The sequence below is a fragment of the Pagrus pagrus genome (assembly GCF_965226575.1).
Source record: "Pagrus pagrus genome assembly, chromosome: 11".
Taxonomy (NCBI): Eukaryota; Metazoa; Chordata; class Actinopteri; order Spariformes; family Sparidae; genus Pagrus; species Pagrus pagrus.
In genome coordinates this window covers 15,060,776-15,080,939 of record NC_140195.1, presented here as the reverse complement: position 1 = coordinate 15,080,939, position 20,164 = coordinate 15,060,776, and the positions used below count along the sequence as shown (strand labels likewise).

Genomic DNA, 20,164 nt, shown 5'->3' with positions numbered 1-20,164 from the left:
CAGCACATATTGTATTGTTTTATTTTACAAGTGAAACACCTCACTTCCGGTTTATTACCTTCATGTAACATGACGCAGGTCGCCCCCTTGTGATTGGCGCGCGGAGGGTGGAGCCAAACATAGTGATGACGTCACGACCCAGGATTCCGTTCAGTGAGGGCTCTGAAAACTGCTTATCTGCGTCTGCAGTTGAGGTATGGTCGTAATGTAAACACACGTGGTCCGGAGCACTGGACGGGACTGAACCCTCCTCTTGGTAAGTCCGACCTGTAGCATCAACTTTAAGACATATTTCACTGGCCATTTGTGTAGAGGCTGGATATTTAAGATAAATGTAAAGTGTAAACCAGAAACAGCATCTAAGGTGCCTATGTTTGTATGAAACTCATATTGTTTGCTCTAAAATAATGAGTTACGTGTTAAAATTGATCAACTCGAACATTTTTTGTCAGAATTTTTGACACTTGAATATTCACTTGGTTGTCCTCAAAAAAAGCAATATTTAGATGCTATGGAGTGCTGCAGTAATGAGTCCTAGAACCTGGAAATCTGTATGCAATTTTGCACATCCAGTTCCCTCCTCTCAAAGTCAACAGGTTTTCAGCTAAATGCCTGAAATAGAGTCTCTGGTCACCACAGGCTTAAGATATTTACACGTTTTGTTCCTCAGCATAAAATAAATCAGTAAATGTCCCACACTTGAATTTTAAAGTGCTTATGTGTGTGGTGTTTGATTTGTGGCTAAGTGAAGCTACAGAAGTTGACGGGGACATTAAAGTCACATTACAGAGCCACTGCATTTACATTTAATTAAATAAAAATGTGTTAAAGTTAAAATTCAGTTAAAATATTGAAACATAATTACTTTGAGCAAATATAGCTAACCTTGTTCACACTTTAAGTTAGTCATGAGCCATATTGTGAGATTTATTTCATACATTCAAAGTGTTTGATATGAGCTTAATTAATTAAAGATGTGTTCTGAAATCATTACATATTTTAAGTCACATTCTTTTCTTAATTCATATGAGTTCTAACATTTCTTGCATGGCCATAGGATGAGAAAAATAATCTTTGTGACCTTGGGGGTTCCATATCATCTGCCATAAATACATTGCACCATAAAAACTCAAATTCAACTGTTGTTATAGTTATATAGCATCTCCATTCTCCATGAGTATATGATTTTATCTAATGTTAGACAAGTTGAACCACAAGAGGACACACAACAAGGAGGAAAAAGAGCTTTATTTCAAAAAGAGCAGGCACAATCTGTTATTAACCCATCTCAATAGGGATACAGTTGAAAGGCTATAATAACCTCTGGTAGGTTTCCCTTTATTCTTCACAATTCTGTCTTAACCACATTCATACAGGTGGTTACATCAAAGAAAGCAAATTGAGTTGTATAGCATGACAGATTATTAAATATGTATTTCATATTGATAGATAAAATACAAAGTGCAAAAAAGAGTAAAATAACCACAACCGCCACCAAGAATTAACTTTAATCAAACATCACTCAAAGTCAAAACATGATGTTATCAGATTTCCATATTGATTAACATGATTAACATCAAAACCAAACACCACTAAATATCTGAAACTCACAATCAGGAAGTAAATGTCTACTTTAAATGACCTACTCCATTGCAAATGTGCTTTACGCAGTGCTCTACATCTTTACCTGATCATGAAGAATACACACAGAAGCATAAATGTGACTGATGGCTGAATAAACCCTGCTGTAAAACATTCAGTATTCAGTTTTACACAGACATTTTAAGTAACCATGATTGATTTTTCACAACATAATGACAGAATGTAATGTATTTGGTACTAACATGGTATTAAACAGGGATTCAGTCTTAAATGAGGCACTTACAGCTGCAGATGGAGAAAGGAGTCTAAAATGTGACTGATTTTAAAATGATCAAACTAAAACAAAGATATGTGAATAATATTGAACAGGCCTAAGTACATGCCCTGAATGTGCATTAATGCCTCCTCATTGATACTCATTTACATGCATCATTGTTTTTTAAGAGAAAAATGGTGTCACATACTCACCATATACAGCATTTTAATAATTTCTAATCATAACGAATAAATGAGTACCAGGGAGTTTCTGGTTTCTTTCTTCAGTTTTGGATCTTCATCTTCCAAACTTCAGATTAATTGGTTGTTTCCCCAGGGCTGTTCTCTGCTGGTCCATTGTCTCTGTCCTGCAGGTAGGTAAAGAAAGCACAGACAAGTGCAACAGTATAAACAAGAGCAGTGCAGCGTTAAAAGGAAAAATGCCAAATGTCACCTCGATCCAGCTTATGACTTGTGAGGATGTGCTACTTGTCTTTGACTTATGTGATGGATAATTTGGAGTTGGTGGATTGTTTGCCAGAAAAAAACAAGATACTTCGAGATGCCACTTTGGGCTTTAAGATGTTTTACATCTGTATAAGATAGCTCTATTAGTCAATGAATGTAGAAAAGAATCGGTGGATTAATTGATGGAAATAGTTTTTAGATCTGATTGTTACCTCTCGATTGTTCTCGTACCACCGATTGAAGTGGTCTTCGGCAGCTGTCACACTTGTTCCATCAGTCTTCTTGCAGTAAAACCTGATTATCGTCTCTGAAAAGATTGTTGGGAGAAGTGGGGAAACCTAAAAAATGACAGCAGCATAAAGTTGTAAAAAATAACATACCAGAAGCTGCCCTATGAATAACAACACACGGGGGACAAACAGCTCATGCAAGGAAAGACTTAGATAAAATATTCTGTCATCATTGCTTTAGTTCTGACCTTCTCTCTGGGGAGCTTGAATGCCGTGTCTAGGTCCTCCTTGCTGTAGAAGCGCACATTATCCACAGGGTTCTTGTCTTTCATCCCATAGTCCAGAGTAATGTCCTAAATGAAAAAGGTGAGCTAGAAGTTTGTTTTTATATTCACAAAGGAATTTTGCCGCAACAGAGGGGCGAACATCTGACAAATCAAATGAATCATCAAGATCAAGATGTGAAGTTATAGTAATTAGACTACAAACATACCAAAGCTTCAAAGTCCTCTGGTTCCAATTCATTAGTGAGCAAATCCCTGTTCCAAGCTTCGATCACAACCTTAGGGAGGGAGGTGAAAGGGTAAGAAACAGGTGAAATCTCTTTGTTTCTTGGTTTTGGCTCTCTGTCCACACGAAAACAGTGTTTTTCTCAGCCCAAAATGAAGTTTGAAGTGTTTAAGTCCATTTTCCCGTCTTATGTTTGAAGAAAATGGAGCTTTTGAAAAATGATGATGTAACCCTGCGCAGTTTGGGAATAACATGTAGCCTACATTACACATTAAAATGTAAATGGGCTGCACTTAATCTCCACTTTTCAACTTTAACGGACAAAGTGCCTAACTATTCACTCATTCAAACACTCACACACTAGCCCCATTCACACTGCCCTTTGAGTGCGGGGATCCTGCGCCAATTCACCAATTCTCCGCATCCTCCTCTGTGTGAAATTCCGCTGCGGCTCTGATGCGCCTCTGGAGGTAGTATCAGAGGCGCAGCAGAGGCAAAACGGCGTCTGTGTGAATGGATAAGCTGGTGGCGCGGAGCGGGGGCGTGTCGATCTGATGGTGTTCAGTCTGATAACTAAACAGATCCTTCACTCAACAAAATAAAGAAAAATGTCCCACAAAGCAACGTTACAGGACCAAACAACAGTAACGTAGTAACTGGTAGTGTCTTTGGCAACTTATATGAGGAAAAAAATAGCCTACCACAGTTTTACGTGTAAAAGTGTCTGTCATCCTGTCTGTCCTACCAACTCTTCGTCACATTTCTGGCCGAAAAACAGTGTCTGTCCCCGGCAAAAAACTTTAACTCACCATGTGTGTGTCTCCTTCACTATTGTGTTGTTGTAGTTACTGTTTTGAAAAAAAAACACAGCGACTGTCAGCCCTCCCGACCGAGACTTCAGTGAACTTTTCCCCAGAAAACAGCATCCCTTCCCGCGAGTGTGAGTCAGGCAGGGTCCTGTTTACTTATGGCGATTATGTAATTATGTAAATTAGAGCAAAAAACGTAACTTTGTCACTTTCCACGATGCATGGTGGTCAGGATCTCAATCACAAAACATTATAACTGCATCCATATGATTATAAACAGTCAGATGTTGAGATTAACAGGAGGACACCGGGGGAAACACGTTGAAAAAAACACAGACGTCAACATCATGACGAGTACCGTCACGCCTCTTTTGGATCCACATCACTGAAGTGCTGTATGAATCGACATACTGGTGCGGCTTTATGCTGGAGCTGCTTGGTTCTGTGTGAACAAACAAAGGCGGAGAATTTGCGAACCCCCTCTGTGGAGATAATGCAGAATCTCTGTGTGAAAAGGGCTACTCACACATTCATGGCAGCCATGCAAGGCGCTGGCCTGCCTATCAGGAGCAATTTTAGGTTCAGTGTCCTGCTCAAGTACACAACGACAATGAACAGGAGGAATCAGGGATCAAACCACCAGTCCCAATCTACCTCCTCCTGAAACACGTATGTGTATATGAGCTATAATTAAGTGATAGAAAAATATGTTAAAGGACTACAACTGTATTGTGAATTTGGCTAAATTAAAACAGGTCGTCACAGGGACTAGGAGGGGACTGGAAGGGGGTTCAATGGGCTGAAAATGGCCTGGAAACTTTGGGAAATTGTAAAATTGTTTTCACACAAAAACAATGTGGTTTAAAAATGCCCCAGCTTGGTGTCGACGTAGCCTATGATTTTGCTCAGAGTGCTATTACATCATCTAAATTCAATTACTAGGAATGCTACTGATAGGAATTTGCTTGATTTACATGAAATCCAGGCACAATGTAAAATGATAGAGACGACAGAAACAAGCAATGTGCACTTAACAAGAACAAAAAGAGTTTCACATCCAGCTCTGTTGTAATAGTGAACTAGTTAACATTTCAAACAGATGTGTAAGGCAATATGGCCACACAGAGACATTAGATACGCACCTCGGCGGGTTTCTCAGTCTGCATTTCCCCCAGAAACCTGTAGAGGTCTCGAGAGATGATCCTCTCCAGAATCTGCTTAGCATCCTCCAGTTCTTTGGAGGAAGAGAAGAGTATTTCCTCAAACACACGATCTATAGGACAAACAGTAACAGAGTTGAAGAATGGTGAGTTTGAGTTTGACAAAGGTACAAGGTAATTAATAAGTAATTTGACTTTGTGATAAAATGACTTAATTTGTTCTTAAATATATAATAATAATTCATATTATTTAAACATCCTTGACAAAGGCTGGCTCAATCTGGCATTTTGATGTTTATCACTGATTACAACTATCTAATTTACAGGATCTGGTGTCATTTAATGTGCATGGTCACATGATCACATGATCAAAACTACCTACAATAATAACCTCTTGCGTATGTACACTTAAATACCTCATTGGCTGCCCTTTTTCACAAGAGTGATGTGGCAAAGCAGCTGCTGGATCAGAAGCCACACCTCCAAATGCATGTATTTCTTGGCTGGAAGTTTAGCCACGATAACAAAAGCTTGCTGAATTTTTTAACTGGTTTTCAACCATTTTCGTGCCTCTGTGCCGGTGATATGTTTTCAGGTTTTCCATCTCATTCTTGTGAATGTGCTATTACAACAACGCCTTGAGGGAATTTCTTCAAATTTGTCATAAACATCTACTTTGGGTTAAGGATGAACTGATTAGATTTTGGTGGTCAAAGACCACAGTGGTATCTACAGACCTGTCAGCTTGGTGTAGGCCACCATATCCTTCATGGCTGTGGAGAGAGTGAACATCTTCCCTCGTGATCCTTCAATCTTGATGTGTCCGTCTGCTTTTAAAAAAGCGTCTGTGATCCTGGATAATCATACCCAACATCATTATCTCTTTTAAGAACATGTTGCAGTGTAACATACAGTAAGAGAGTAAATCATAAAGGAAATGACATAAGCTACATCAGACAGCAGACCACACTAGATGTTGTTGGAGTGCCAATATGGGAAGAGTATGTACTCACATAGCCTCTATGTTTGTGTGCACTTTGTGTTGGCAGGCTCTCCTGTGGAGATAGTACCTCGTGTTGAACATGCCATAGATATTGCCCGCTTCCTGTTAAGATAACCAATAGTTTAGTCACATCTAATCAGATAAATGGATTGCAGTTTAAAATCTGACAAAAAGCAACAATGTCTGAACCTTGTCTCTAACACAGATCTGCTTCTCGACTTTCTTCTCGCCTTTCACCTTGCCATTCACCTCGACTTCCACCTTGACTTTCACCTCACACACCCTGGCAAAGTGGAAGAAGCGGCGATGGTCAAAGTTGTTCTTCATGCCCAGGTGATGGAAGTCCCTAAAATCAATCAAAGTTAAGAAATATGTGAAGAAATTTGGCTTAATATGTAACTAATAACTAATCAATTCACCCTGAGGAATCCTGCATATTGTTAAAATAATCCAGAGAATATTGTCATTGTAATACATAGTGGTTCATCCTTCTATATCAAAAAGTGAATTGTTCTACAGCAGCTGTTCAACAAGTCCCACCTGGCAAAGTAGTCAAACTTGTCCACATCAATGCCATTTCTTTTGTTGGACACGATTTCATAGAGGAAGGATTTGTCCTTTGACCGACCTTTATATGGCCACTGAGAAGATGACACACAAGAGTGGATTTAGATATTGGCTGCTGTGGCAATGATGATACTGATGATTTAACACACTTCACTTGAGCATGACTGACTGGAGTTATCTTCTTTTTAGGGTTCATCATTTCTTTGATGAAGACCAGGTCCAGGCCTTTCTTCTCCATCTCCGCCTTCAGTTTATTGTCTTCCACCAGGTAGTCAAACATGTCTTTAGAGGCCTGCTCATGCTGCAACAGAAACAGATGCATTCATATATTAACATGAGAATTCAGTGTTAAACAAACAATCACTCACTGTACAAGTAGTTTGCTAAAACGTGACAGAATCTGTCATTTTTGCCAGATGACAGATCTGTGGCTATAACTTACAGCAGTGGTTCCCAAACATTTCTGCAGTGCCCCCCTTTTGTAGATCACAGTATTTTCAAGCAAGCACGACTAGATTAGTACCCCCAGGGGCCCCTGAGCTGAAGCTCATAGGCCAGTTCTGCGATGGCTCTTTTCCTAACATGCTTGCACAAAAACAAATCTTTTCCTCAAATCAATTTCTCTGTACTTAGTTTTCTGATAGGTTCTTTTGTCATACATCATGGAAAACTTACCTTCCACTTTTCATCACGGCCTGGATCCGACTTCTTTTCTTGACGTTTTTTCTCGATGAACTTTTCAAACAGATGGGAAAAGGGCCCATGTCCTAGATATAGAGAAATAGATATAAGATAACCTAATAATTCTCGTGTGTGAATTGTAAAGTGAGTAGCCGTGACTCAGGAGGTAGAGCAGGTATGATGGTTGGTGATTTGATCCCCTGATCTCCCAGGTGCATGTTACTTATGGTACTGAACCCCAAATTGCCCCTGGTGGCTTTTCCATCGGTGTGTAAATGGCTGAGCATAAAAATATCTTGAGGCTTTTTGGATATGAAGTGCTGTGTTGCTTCTTGTTGGCCATGCAAGGTGCAGAATAGTGTATCGATATGAGTGAATGGGTGAATGTGACAAGTGCTGTAGTGCTGCCATTAACCATGAACTTATCAGGCCTGTTTTTATATGAAATGGGGCAAGTTTTAGAGACAGGCCTTTACTCTCCCCCAATTTAATAATTGCATATAATCATGTTTTTATAAATTAACTGTTTTGGGACTTGTTCTCCATTTGTTGTTATTATTTTTTGCTGTAAATATCAGTTCAACATTACAACCATGTTTATCTGTTCGATGAATATGATAAACTCAAGATGACGTGACGAATCACTTTCATCAGTGCATCAACATACCAGTAGATTCTCTACGGGTCTTTTAAAAAAAGAACTGACTGAAGAACTGAATTTTGATTTACCTCTCACTATAGAGGAAACCATTGGGTGTCATTTTATGAGTGAATGAGCGGTCATTTTTTGTGTGTACAGCGAGTGCTGCACCATGAATGCCTTACAGGAGAGACTGGAAAAAGTGACATTATTGTATATTTAAACAATTATCACATCACTCCTCTCTCTCTGAAGACTGTTTTTTCAATCTCACCCTTCAGCATGACGGTTTGGAAGAGCTACAAACACTGTTGCCCATAGTTCTTTTGAGCTTAACCAAAACTTTCCGCTTCACCATTCTTTCTTTTTATGTTAAGCTGATCTCAATGAAATTCAAGACTGCAAATGTTTCCCATTAACGGCCTCCCCATACCTTTCCTCTTCTTTCCTGTAAGGCATTTAATCTGAAATATCTGCAGGAACCTTTGAGTTTTAAAATTAGAACAGGTTAAAAGAAAAATACATTTTCATGTGAAACACTGCACAAATGTCTTTTCTTCATTCATTCTTCATTTAGGGGCCAGCCTTTAATTGTTAATACTTGCTGTAACACTGTACATTAGATCAACACCAGCTTTTATTGACAATTTGTTAAATACTGTCCATCTGTCATTTTTACTCTTAATCACAACCAGCAATTACCACTTAAAACCTTGTACTTGTAATAGTGAAAAAGTCATGTATTACTCACCCAGGTCATGGCAGAGACCAGCAATCTGCACACAAAGGATGTCTTCATCAGTGATCTGGAGATCCCGAGAGTTGCGACAAGGGTCTTTGTGATCGTAAAAGAGCTCCGGCTGCCGTGTTCTCAGAGTTCGTACAAACTCTCCTGCCAAGTGTGCCACCCTTTACAGCAAAACAATGAAAAAACCCCAACCCTGTTAAAATAATTCTGCGATAATTTAGAACTGGAGGAAGGAGATCGGAGTCAGCTCAAAGTTTCTGAGGAGGGAATCTTGGTATTTATCTGTCTCTGTGGGTGTGTTTTCACTCTGACAGCTACTAATTTATTCCCTCCTGCACTTAAAGAAATAATTCACAGAGAAGGGAGTGTTAACCTTCAGTGATTACTCAATACCTTACATGGGTCATAAAACATTATAAAACAAGTCATAAAACAACATAAAACAAGTCATAAAACAAGGTCACAGTTCACGTTAAACAGCTACTTTGAATATGGCTGTGTAAGATTCAATTTGCATATCTCTACATGAAGTACAACATTTTCATCACAAACTCATTACTCAGTTATCGTACTGTATCGTATTGCAAAACAGAAAATATGGACTTGTATACCTGCACTAAGGTATGCAATGTTACCTTTAATGTCATTCCTTGTTCATGTCATTGTTGATTACCTGTCATTAGGATTGAGTATCTTAGGGTACAAGAACAGCGTCCGTGTATCTGAAAAAATCCAGACATACCCAATGGAGTGTTCGAAGCGGTTGTGGGATGCTCCAGGGTAAACAAAGTAGGCCCCGCCAAGCTGCTTGATGAATCGAAGTCTCTGGAACTGTGGCGTGTCGATGATTTTGACGAGAAGTGGGTGTAACTCCAAATGCCCGTGGACGGGATCATTGAACACCTGGCCGGACACAGTCTGAAAATATTACTCAAAAGAGTACCAGTACAACCAGCTCTAATCTCTTGAGGGCTCTGTGAGCTTGCAAAAGGATAAGAATTTAAACATTTTCTTGAATGAGGCCCTTTTGTATTAAAACATGAAGCCACAGCTACAGAGGAATAAAATCAATAGATACAATTAAAAACATGTATGTGGTGGAGTATTTTGTGAACTAGTTTTTCATACTGCAATCTACCTCATCTTCAGTGTTTTCATCACCTTCTGTTATGGCTACTCTTGCATTCAGAAAAGGTCAAAAAACTTCAGATTAGTTTCTGAGGACGAGGTCCACGACTCACTAAATAATAAGCACTCACAGAGATGTTTCCAGTTTTTTTGAATTTATTTACATAAACAGAAATATTCTCTGGGTTGACTTCAGACAATGAGCAAATAAAAAACGTAATTTAGTGGTTGATAAACTGTTTCACTCCTCACTTCTTCAACACAAAAAACAAACCGGCTGTCGTCTCTCCCTAATCACAGGAGGACGATGGCCTGACTAGGAGGAGGGACCTGAGCAGCAAAACGATCATAATAAATAATAGTTAATGTACAATATATATCCTGAATAGTCATCCTTATCATTAGCATTATTTTATACCATTACCATATACCATTTTCCAAATAATTAATACAAAGAATCAATAGGCTCCGACACCTTCAGCTGTAGATTGACTTTGGACTCAACAATTGACAACAGACGTTCACAATCTTAATACAAATACAGTAAAAATGACTATAGTTGTCTAGGACTGAAAATGAAGTGTGATGTGTTGATATATTACCTTTCCTTGGTTTGCCATGGTCTTTTAGCGTTTTGTAGCTGTCCAAAAGTGTATCTACGGCTAACCAACACTTTCTATGTTGGTCCAACAAGCAGCAGATATATCAGGATAGCCACACGATCAATAATATAACATGTTTGAACAGCTGGGGGTTGGAACAGTACCTGGCTTTTATATCTCATCACACCTATCAGATTTGTCACTGCCGTCATAATGGATGTCTTGTGATTGATTAGACGACAAAAACATTGCAGTAAATCAAAACTGAAAACACAACTTACTGTAACCACATCAATCTGAGAGCTATAATCACCTGACACTTTATTGTCATATTTTACATACTAAACAGATGATTGGCTTGTAAAATTTGACACGTTGTTATAAAGGTATCCACCCAACAGTATAAAAAATAGGTTTCAATTTTAGCAAAACCTCAAACAGCTCAAAAATTGAGATGATGCTTGCTAATATAACAGTCATTGGGTATTTTTCATTTTAATCATGCACAAGGATGCGCGCGAGAATGTGGATGGTGTGCTACAAATTCCTGCCAATGGTTTCACAGTTTTTCACAGATCTTTGTGGGTCAATAATTCAAAGATTGTGCAGGCAATGGCAGGGAAGAAGAAGTCTGAATACTAGCAAACACTGTATGTAAACAAATCAGGATTTGAAATATTAAAAAAATGCAAATGTTTTATAAGGAAAGAAAGGTATTCAACATGTTTGTTAGACCTCAGGGATGCACAAAATGTTTTTTGGTTAATAACGCTGAATGAAAAACAAACTTGCTTGTTAAAGGAAAACTCAACTTTCCAGGTGAGGTAAAATTTATTTCAGATTTGAAAATAAAAAAACTCTTTGCCCTTTTGGGGTTTGCTGTCACCATGCTGCCTGCTTCTCAGTCAGATATGAGAGAAAAAAAGAAATGGCTTAAATCAAGGGGTTTTGATTGATTGTACTATATACTGTATCGTTCATTTAATGAGGAAGTCTCTTTTACAAGTGAGACCTAACCAAGCCAGGGTCTAAATCGCAGACAAGGCAACAATATTAAGGCATGTATGAAGACGTTGCAGCTGGCAGTGACCACTTTAAATATTCTGCATTTAAATTCATGATAAGATCAAGAGTTGGGCCTGTAGATCATTTCAGCACTAAGGGCCGTAGTAGGACAGGCTTGATTTGCCAATCTGACATATAAGTTAGGCACTTTGAACTGAAGCAATTTGTTCGACTTGAGATCGGAAACATTTTGCAACGAGAAAAATTCGGCTAAAATAATCTTGAAGATTAAGATGTACCAGTGTTGTAGTCTATGCAAAGTGAGGTATGACTCTCCCACCATGCTGCGTAAGGTACAGTGATAGGTCCTAAAGCTAGAATTAGTCACATACATAAGGGCTGAGTGATACAGGGGGTCAAACTGGATAAGGTGGACAGTAGGGGTGTAACAATTAAGTGATATGAATCAGAAATTGGTTTCAAAGTTAAAGATACGCCTACACCGATATGCAGACCTCTGAGTCGATCTAAATGTACTGTACTCTGGTCAATGGCCCAGTTATAAAGTTATGAATTAGTTGAGTGAGGCTGCTATGATGCTACTTCCTCATAGCATCTTCAAACTCTTGTAAAAGTCCAAATGTCAGTGCGAGACTCTTGTGACGTGCATCACAGTAACATTAGTGGAACATTGCCTGCCAGGTAAAAACAAAAGCAACAGGTCCAACAAAGCCAACAAAATTTACAATACACTGTCAAATCTAAAATCAAAAGTTTGGAAGGGATTTGGATTTTATAAGGAGGACCAGCAACTAAGCTCTTTCCTGATGCCATAGAAAAACAGGACTTCAGCATGAATTTGAATTTTGTATGAATTTTGATTTCCTTGTGGGGCTTTCAAGATGTTTTTTAAAAATTAAACTTATGTTCAGCCAAATTCCCAGGCATTTATGGTTATCATAGAAACACCGTCCAAAGTGTTGATGGAAAGGGTTGAAACATTTTGTCCTCAAAAAAAGCAATATTTAGATGCTATGGAGTGCTGTAGTCATGAGTCCTAGAACCTGGAAATCAGTATGCAATTTTGCACATCCGGTTCCCTTGTCTCAAAGTCAACAGGTTTTCAGCTAAATGCCTGAAATAGAGTCTTTGGTCACCACAGGCTTAACATATTTACACGTTTTGTTCCTCAGCATAAAATAAATCATTAAATGTCCCACACTTGAATTTTAAGCTTACATGTCTTAAAAATGGTGTTTGATTTGTGGCTAAATGAGGCTACAGAAGTTGTCGCGGACATTAAACGTCATCATGCCGAACACGGAGACGCGTACTCACTTGTCCCTCCTTTTAAGATGCATTTTGTGATTTAATGTTTCAGTTAAAATATTAAAAATCATATTTACTTTGAGCAAATATTGCAAACCTTGCGCACATTTTGTTATTCATGAGCCATATTATGAGATTTATTTCACTTAATGTACATGTTTCTCATGGAGCCACTGCACTTACACTCAAAGTGTTTGATTTGAGCTTAATTAAATTATGTGTTCTGAAATAATTACATAATCTAAGTCATATTCTTTTCTTAATTCATATGAGTTCTAACATTTCTTGCATGGCCATAGGATTAGAAAAATAATCTTTGTGACCTTGGGGGTTCCATATCATCTGCTATAAATACATTGCATCATAAAAACTCAAATTCAATTGTTGTTATAGTTATATAGCATCTCCATTCTCCATGAGTATATGATTTTATCTAATGTTAGTCAAGTTGAACTGCAAGAGGACACACAACAAAGAGGGAAAAGAGCTTTATTTCACAGAAAAAATGCACAATCTGTTATTAACCCATCTCAATAGGGATACAGTTGAAAGGTTATAATAACCTCTGGTAGGTTTCCCTTTATTCTTCACAATTCTGTCTTAACCACATTCATACAGGTGGTTACATCAAAGAAAGCAAATTGAGTTGTATAGCATGTTAGATTATTAAATATGTATTTCATATTGATAGATAAAATACAAAGTGCAAAAAAGAGTAAAATAACCACAACCGCCACCAAGAATTAACTTCAATCAAACATCACTCAAAGTAAAAACATGATGTTATCAGATTTCCATATTGATTAACATGATTAACATCAAAACCAAACACCACTAAACATCTGAAACTCATAATCAAGAAGTAAATGTCTACTTTAAATGACCTACTCCATTGCAAATGTGCTTTACGCAGTGCTCTACATCTTTACCTGATCATGAAGAATACACAAAGAAGCATAAATGTGACTGATGGCTGAATAAAACCCTGCTGTAAAACATTCAGTATTCAGTTTTACACAAAGACATTTTAAGTAATCATGATTGATTTTACACAACATAATGACAGAATGTAATGTATTTGGTACTAACATGGTATTAAACAGGGATTCAGTCTTAAATGAGGCACTTACAGCTGCAGATGGAGAAAGGAGTCTAAAATGTGACTGATTTCAAAATGATCAAACTAAAACGAAAATATGTGAATAATATTGAACAGGCCTAAGTACATGCCCTGAATGTGCATCAATGCATCCTCATTGATACTCATTTACATGCATCATTGTTTTTTTAAGAGAAAAATGGTGTCACATACTCACCATATACAGCATTTTAATAATTTCTAATCATGACAAATAACGAATAAATGAGTACCAGGGAGTTTCTGGTTTCTTTCTTCAGTTTTGGATCTTCATCTTCCAAACTTCAGATTAATTGGTTGTTACCTCAGGGCTGTTCTCTGCTGGTCCATCGTCTTTGTCCTGCAGGCAGGTAAAGAAAGCATCAGCATTAACAAGAGCAGTGCAGCGTCAAAAGGAAAAATGCCAAATGATACCTCGATCCAGCTTATGATTTGTGAGGATCTGCTACTTGTCTTTGTCTCACGTGACGGATAGTTTTGAGTTGGTGGATTGTTTGCCAGAAAAAAACAAGATACTTCAATATGCCACATTGGGCTTTAAGATGTTTTTCATCTGTATAAGATAGCTCTATTAGTTAATTAATGTAGAAAAGAATCAGTAGATCAATTGATGGAAATAGTTTTCAGATCTAATTGTTACCTCTCGATTTTTCTTCCACTGCTCGAAGTGTTTCTTGGCAGCGCTCACACTTGTTTCATCAGTCTTCTTGCAGTAAAACCTGATTATCATCTCAGAAAAGTTTGTTGGGAGAAGTTGGGACACCTTAAAAGCGAAAGCAGCATAAAGTTGTGAATAATAACATACCAGAAGCTGCCCTATGAATAACAACACACAGGGGACAAACAGCTCATGCAAGGGAAGACTAAGATGAAATATTGTCATCATTGCTTTAGTTCTGACCTTCTCTCTGGGGAGCGGGCCTGCCTCGTCTGGGTTCTCCTTGCTGTAGAAGTTCAGATGATCCACAGGGTTCTTGTCTTTCATCCCATAGTCCACAGTAATGACCTAAATTACAAAGGTGAGCTAGAAGTTGTTTTTTATATTCAATATATTCAAGTGAATTTTGCCGTAACAGAGGGCATCTGACAAATTAAATGAATCATCAAGATCAAGATTTTAAGTTAAAGTAATTAGACGAAAAACATACCAAATCTACAAAGTCCTCTGGTCTCAATCCATCAGTGAGCGGTTTCTTCAATTCCTCCTTCCAAGCATTTCTCACATCCTTAGGGAGGGAGGTGAAAGGGTAAGAAACAGGAGGAATATCTTTGTTTCTTGGTTTTGGCTCTCTGTCCACACGAAAACAGTGTTTTTCTCACCCCAAAATGAAGTTTGAAGTGTGCAAGTCCATTTTCCCTTCTTATGTTTGAAGAAAATGGAGCTTTTGAAAAATGATGATGTAACCCTGCGCAGTTTGGGAGTAACATGTAGCCTACATTTCACATTAAAATGTAAATGGGCCGCAATTAAACTCCACTTTTCAACCTTAGCGGACAAAGTGCTTAACTATTCACTCATTCACACACACACACACACACACACACACACACACACACACACACACACAGACACACACATTTATGGCAGCCATGCAAGGCGCTGGCCTGCCTATCAGGAGCAATTTTAGTTTCAGTGTCCTGAAACAAGGACACAACGACAATGAACAGGAGGAATCAGGGATCAAACCACCAGTCCCAATCTACCTCCTCTTGAAAGACATCTGTGTAGTATCTATGAGCTATGTTTAAGTGACAGAAAAATATGTAAAGGACTACAACTGTATTGTGAATTTGGCTGCATTAAAACAGGTCGTCAGAGGGACTAGGAGGGGACTGAAAGGGGGTTCAATGGGCTAAAAATGGCCTGGAAACTCATGTGTGGGCATTGTGTTCACATATTAACAATCTGGTTTAAAAATGCCCCAGCTTAGTGTAGTTGTAGCCTATGATTTTGCTATCACATCATCTGAATTCAATTTCTAGTAATGACCCTGGAATTTGCTGTGGTCGACCTGAAATCTAGGCAAAATACCTATACAAGGTGTGTAAAATGATCGAGACGACAGAAACAAGCAATGTGTACTTAACAAGAACAAAAAGAGTTTTACATCCAGCTCTGTTGTAACAGTGAACTAGTTAATATTTCAAACAGATGTGTAAGGCAACAAGGCCACACAGAAACATTAGCTACGCACCTCGGGTGTATTAGTCGGCATTTCCCCCAGAAACCTGTAGATGTCTCGAGAGATGATCCTCTCCAGAATCTGCTTAGCATCCTCCAGTTCTTTGGAGGAAGAGAAGAGTATTTCCTCAAACACATGATCTAAGGACAAACAGTAACAGAGTTGAAGAAAGGTGAGTTTGAGTTTGACAAGGGTACAAGGGAATTAATAAATAATTTGACTATGTGATAAAATTACTTAAAAATTCATACTTAAATAATAATAATAATAATAATAATAATAATAATAATATAATTAATATTATTTAAACATCCTTGATAAAAGCTGGCTCAATCCTGTATTTTGATGTTCATCACTGATTACAACTATCTAATTTACAGGATCTGGTGTCAGTTGATGTGCATGATCACATGATCAACACTACCCATAATAATAAACTGCTCTTGTTCACAAGAGTGATGTGGCAAAGCGGCTGCCATATCAGAAGCCATGTCTCCAAAGTATTTAAATACTTCGGAGACTTCAGAGAAATTTCTAGGCTGGAAGTCTAGCCACGATTAACAAAGCTTGCTGAATGTTCAACTGGTTTTCAGGCAGATCGTCTATGATATAATATTTACAATCAACAAATCCTCCGTAATTACCTTTATTGTATCTATTCATGTAAAATTGCCTCAATTTTGGAAATAACATTTTTAAATAAATGATTTACATTTTGTGTCACACAATAAGTACAGAAATATATAGTCAGTGTATTAGCAGGTTTGTGCAGACTTGTGATAATTACATGTTCTCTTCACTAAATCTAACAATATTGTACAAGTGAAATAAATGACAAATTCAGCTCTGATCTCTTAAATGTATCAAAAGATTGATAGTGATTGATAAATACAATTTTCAGCACCTTACTGGTATATTACTTTAATAAAAAAGTTAACCTTTTGTTCTTTATCTAACATATCAAGACAGTCACTTAACCACTTACGTTAGCTTACAAGAAGGATCATCTGTAATATATCAAATTCAACATGTTTTAACATTAATATATTGTAAAACAACTTGTCACATGGTAAAGGTTATTCTCTGGCGATTGGTTTTGAAATTTTCAGCACAAAAGTCTGACATTTTTATGCCTCTGTGCCGGCGATAGCCGAGGCCGGAGGCATTATGTTTTCAGGTTGTCAGTACCATTCTTGTGAATGTGCTATTACAACAACGCCTTGAGGGAATTTCTTCAAATTTGACATAAACTTTGAGCTTTGTCTACTTTGAGTTGAGGTTGAACTGATTAGATTTTGGTGGTCAAAGACCACAGTGGTATCTACAGACCTGTCAGCTTGGTGTAGGCCTTCATATCATCTATGGCTGTGGAGAGAGTGAACATCTCCCCTCCTGAGCCTTCAATCTTGATGTGCTCGTCTGCTTTTAAAAAAGCGTCTGTGATCCTGGATAATCATAACCAGCATCATTATCTCTTTTAAGAACATGTTGCAGTGTAACATACAAGAGAGTAAATCATGAAGGAAATACCAACAGGGGAAGAGTATGTACTCACATAGTCTCTATGATCTTGTTCACATTGTGTTGGTAGGCTCTCTTGTGGAGTTGGCACCTTGTGTGGAACATGTCATAGATATTGCCCGCCTCCTGTTAAGATAACCGATAGTTTAGTCACAACTAATCAGATAAATGGATTGCTGTTTAAAATCTGATAAAAAGTAACAATGTCTGAACCTTGTCTCTAACACAGATCTGCCTCTTGCCGTCCACCTCTAACACCCTGGCAAAGTGGAAGAAGCGGCGATAGTCAAAGTTGTTCTTCATGCCCAGGTGGTGGCAGTCCCTGAAATTAATCAAAGTTAAGAAATATGTGAAGAAATTTGGCTCAATATGTTGAACTAATCAATTCACCCTGAGGAATCCTGCATATTGTTAAAATAATCCAGAGAATATTATCATTGTAATACATAGTAGTTCATCCTTTTATATCATAAAGTGAATTGTTCTACAGCAGCTGTTCAACAAGTCCCACCTGGCAAAGTAGTCAAACTTGTCCACATCAATGCCGTTTCTTTTGTTGGACACGATTTCATAGAGGAAGGACTTGTCCTCTGACCGACCTTTATATGGCCACTGAGAAGATGACACACAAGAGTGGGTTTAGATATTGGCTGCTGTGGCAATGATGAAACTGATTTTACACAATTCACATGAGCATGACTGACTGTCTTGTCTTCAGCTGCTTTAGGGTCCAGAGGTCCGTAAATCATTTCCTTGATGAAGACCAGGTCCAGGCCTTTCTCCTCCATCACCCTCTCCAGGTCATTGTCTTTCACCAGGTGGTCAAACATGTCTTTAGAGGCCTGCTCATGCTGCAACAGAAACAGACTCATTCATATTTTAAGATGAGAATTCAATGTCAAAAAAACAATCACTCACTGTACAAGTAGTTTGCCTTTTTGCCAGATGACAGATCTGTGGCTATAACTTACAGCAGTCTTCCAAGAACCAGTGACAACACTGGTACTCAGAAGAACTGCAGGCCCTTCCAGTTTGGATTTCTAGTCTCCACCTCTGGGTCTCCAGCAGGTGTGATATATCGAAATAATAATACATTCATGGGGGCGTGTCAGCTGGCACTCAAACACAAAACTTCTTTCATGTCTTGCCTGTATGCAAATCAGCCTTGTGTTCAGCAAAAGTAATTTTAACATGAGAGCAGAGCAGGTCATAGAGGGGGAGACTTTTCTAGGGCTGCACCTAACGATAATTTTTTATCGATGAATCTATCGACTATTTATTGAATTAATCTATTAACTATTATTTTATTATTACTTGATTAAAACAAATATTAGTATAAATATTTCATTCAATTATCTTCAATCATCAACAAATATGACAAAGTGTGCACTGCAGGACATTATCCCCCAACAAAAAATAGCCCAGTTTTAACTGGTAATCTGTATAATCCTAATATATATCCAATTTGGTGGGGACCATAAATAAACAGGATTTATATTCACATTGAATCCAGTGTTGCGGTTTTCCCATTCATTTAAATGATGGTAGTCCATTTTGGCTGCGGCGGTGCGTGTAGCAGCCGGGGTAATGCAAATGACCCGGTGGCCAGTCACATAATGTGGCAATCAAGGGCATGTTATTTTGCATGGATAAATACTACAGAGGGAACACAACAGACACTTCTGTGTGTAGCCTTAAGTTTCACTTTCACTTCGGTTCGGTCTTGTGCCCCAGTTTAAAACACAGTAATGATCTGCCTCATCCTGGTTGTTTACTGTTATTTTTAATCTGTCGATGAGGACAAACAATCACTTGCCCCATTCACATTGCCCTTTCAGTGCGGGAATCATGCGCCGATTCTCTGCATCGACGTCTGTGTGAAAGTTCCAGATGGAGAGGAGGGACAGTTTCCCTGCAGCTATGATGTGCCTCTGGAAGTAGTATCAGAGCCGCAGCAGAAATTAGCCGTCTGTGTAAATAGATAAGCCGGAGGTGCGAATCAAGGGTCTGTCAGTCTGATGGTGTTCACAGTCTGACAACTAAACAGATCCTTCACTCATCAGATAAAAGAGAAATGACCCACAAAGCAACGTTACAGGACCAAGCAATATCACTGAGGTAGCTAGTAGTGTCTGGCAACTTATATGAGGAAAAAAATACCACAGTTATATGTGGAGAAGTGTCTGTCGTCCTGTCTGTCCTACCAACTCTTTGTCACATTTCTAAACACCATCAGATCGACACACCCTTGATCTGCCTCAGAGCTGCACCAAAACTGTCCCCCCTCTCCGCATCTGTAGCTTTCACACAGACAGCGATGCGGAGAAACGGCACATGATTCCCACACTGAAAGAGCAGTGTGAATGGGGCTTATCTTTAGTAGGTGGAGAGGCCATGTCAAGGAGGCGCATTGAGAATAAACAGAGCCAAGCAGCATCTCCGAGTGCGCACAGGGCTGCAGGTCCAACAGGTGACAGTGAGTCCAACCTGGTGGTAACTTTGCAGCAGGCCATCTCTCTGATCGTTGAACCAGCTTCAGAGGAGGAGAGGAGGGAAACCGACCAGACAAAAACTGAAACCAAAGA

The 20,164-nt window shown here is 38.5% G+C and overlaps 3 protein-coding genes across 3 annotated transcripts in view; all 3 read right to left on the bottom strand.

Moving 5' to 3' along the window:
- Positions 1-1,322: 1,322 nt before the first annotated feature.
- The window catches only part of LOC311264756 (deoxynucleoside triphosphate triphosphohydrolase SAMHD1-like), a gene marked incomplete at its 5' end in the record, with an annotated part of 62,664 nt that continues 43,822 nt past the window's right edge, over positions 1,323-20,164 (bottom strand). The window contains 3 exons of the mRNA XM_084365846.1: positions 1,323-2,225; positions 2,538-2,663; positions 2,804-2,908. Of these exons, the coding sequence (XP_084221972.1) occupies positions 2,175-2,225; positions 2,538-2,663; positions 2,804-2,908 (282 nt within the window). The 3' untranslated portion in view covers positions 1,323-2,174. The remainder of the gene's footprint in view (positions 2,226-2,537; positions 2,664-2,803; positions 2,909-20,164) is intronic.
- Positions 5,005-10,421, bottom strand: LOC311264696 (deoxynucleoside triphosphate triphosphohydrolase SAMHD1-like; the record flags this gene model as incomplete). Its single annotated transcript, XM_084365783.1, has 10 exons — positions 5,005-5,147; positions 5,772-5,887; positions 6,048-6,139; positions 6,227-6,383; positions 6,578-6,678; positions 6,774-6,905; positions 7,280-7,371; positions 8,677-8,834; positions 9,416-9,576; positions 10,404-10,421. 10 exons carry the CDS (start codon positions 10,419-10,421, stop codon positions 5,005-5,007), a joined length of 1,170 nt encoding a protein of 389 aa, XP_084221909.1.
- LOC311264694 (deoxynucleoside triphosphate triphosphohydrolase SAMHD1-like) overlaps positions 14,004-20,164 on the bottom strand; it is a gene marked incomplete at its 5' end in the record, with an annotated part of 43,505 nt that continues 37,344 nt past the window's right edge. Inside the window, 10 exons of the mRNA XM_084365781.1 lie at positions 14,004-14,215; positions 14,516-14,638; positions 14,777-14,881; positions 15,024-15,101; positions 16,071-16,198; positions 17,388-17,503; positions 17,614-17,705; positions 17,793-17,901; positions 18,091-18,191; positions 18,284-18,430. Of these exons, the coding sequence (XP_084221907.1) occupies positions 14,165-14,215; positions 14,516-14,638; positions 14,777-14,881; positions 15,024-15,101; positions 16,071-16,198; positions 17,388-17,503; positions 17,614-17,705; positions 17,793-17,901; positions 18,091-18,191; positions 18,284-18,430 (1,050 nt within the window). The 3' untranslated portion in view covers positions 14,004-14,164. The remainder of the gene's footprint in view (positions 14,216-14,515; positions 14,639-14,776; positions 14,882-15,023; positions 15,102-16,070; positions 16,199-17,387; positions 17,504-17,613; positions 17,706-17,792; positions 17,902-18,090; positions 18,192-18,283; positions 18,431-20,164) is intronic.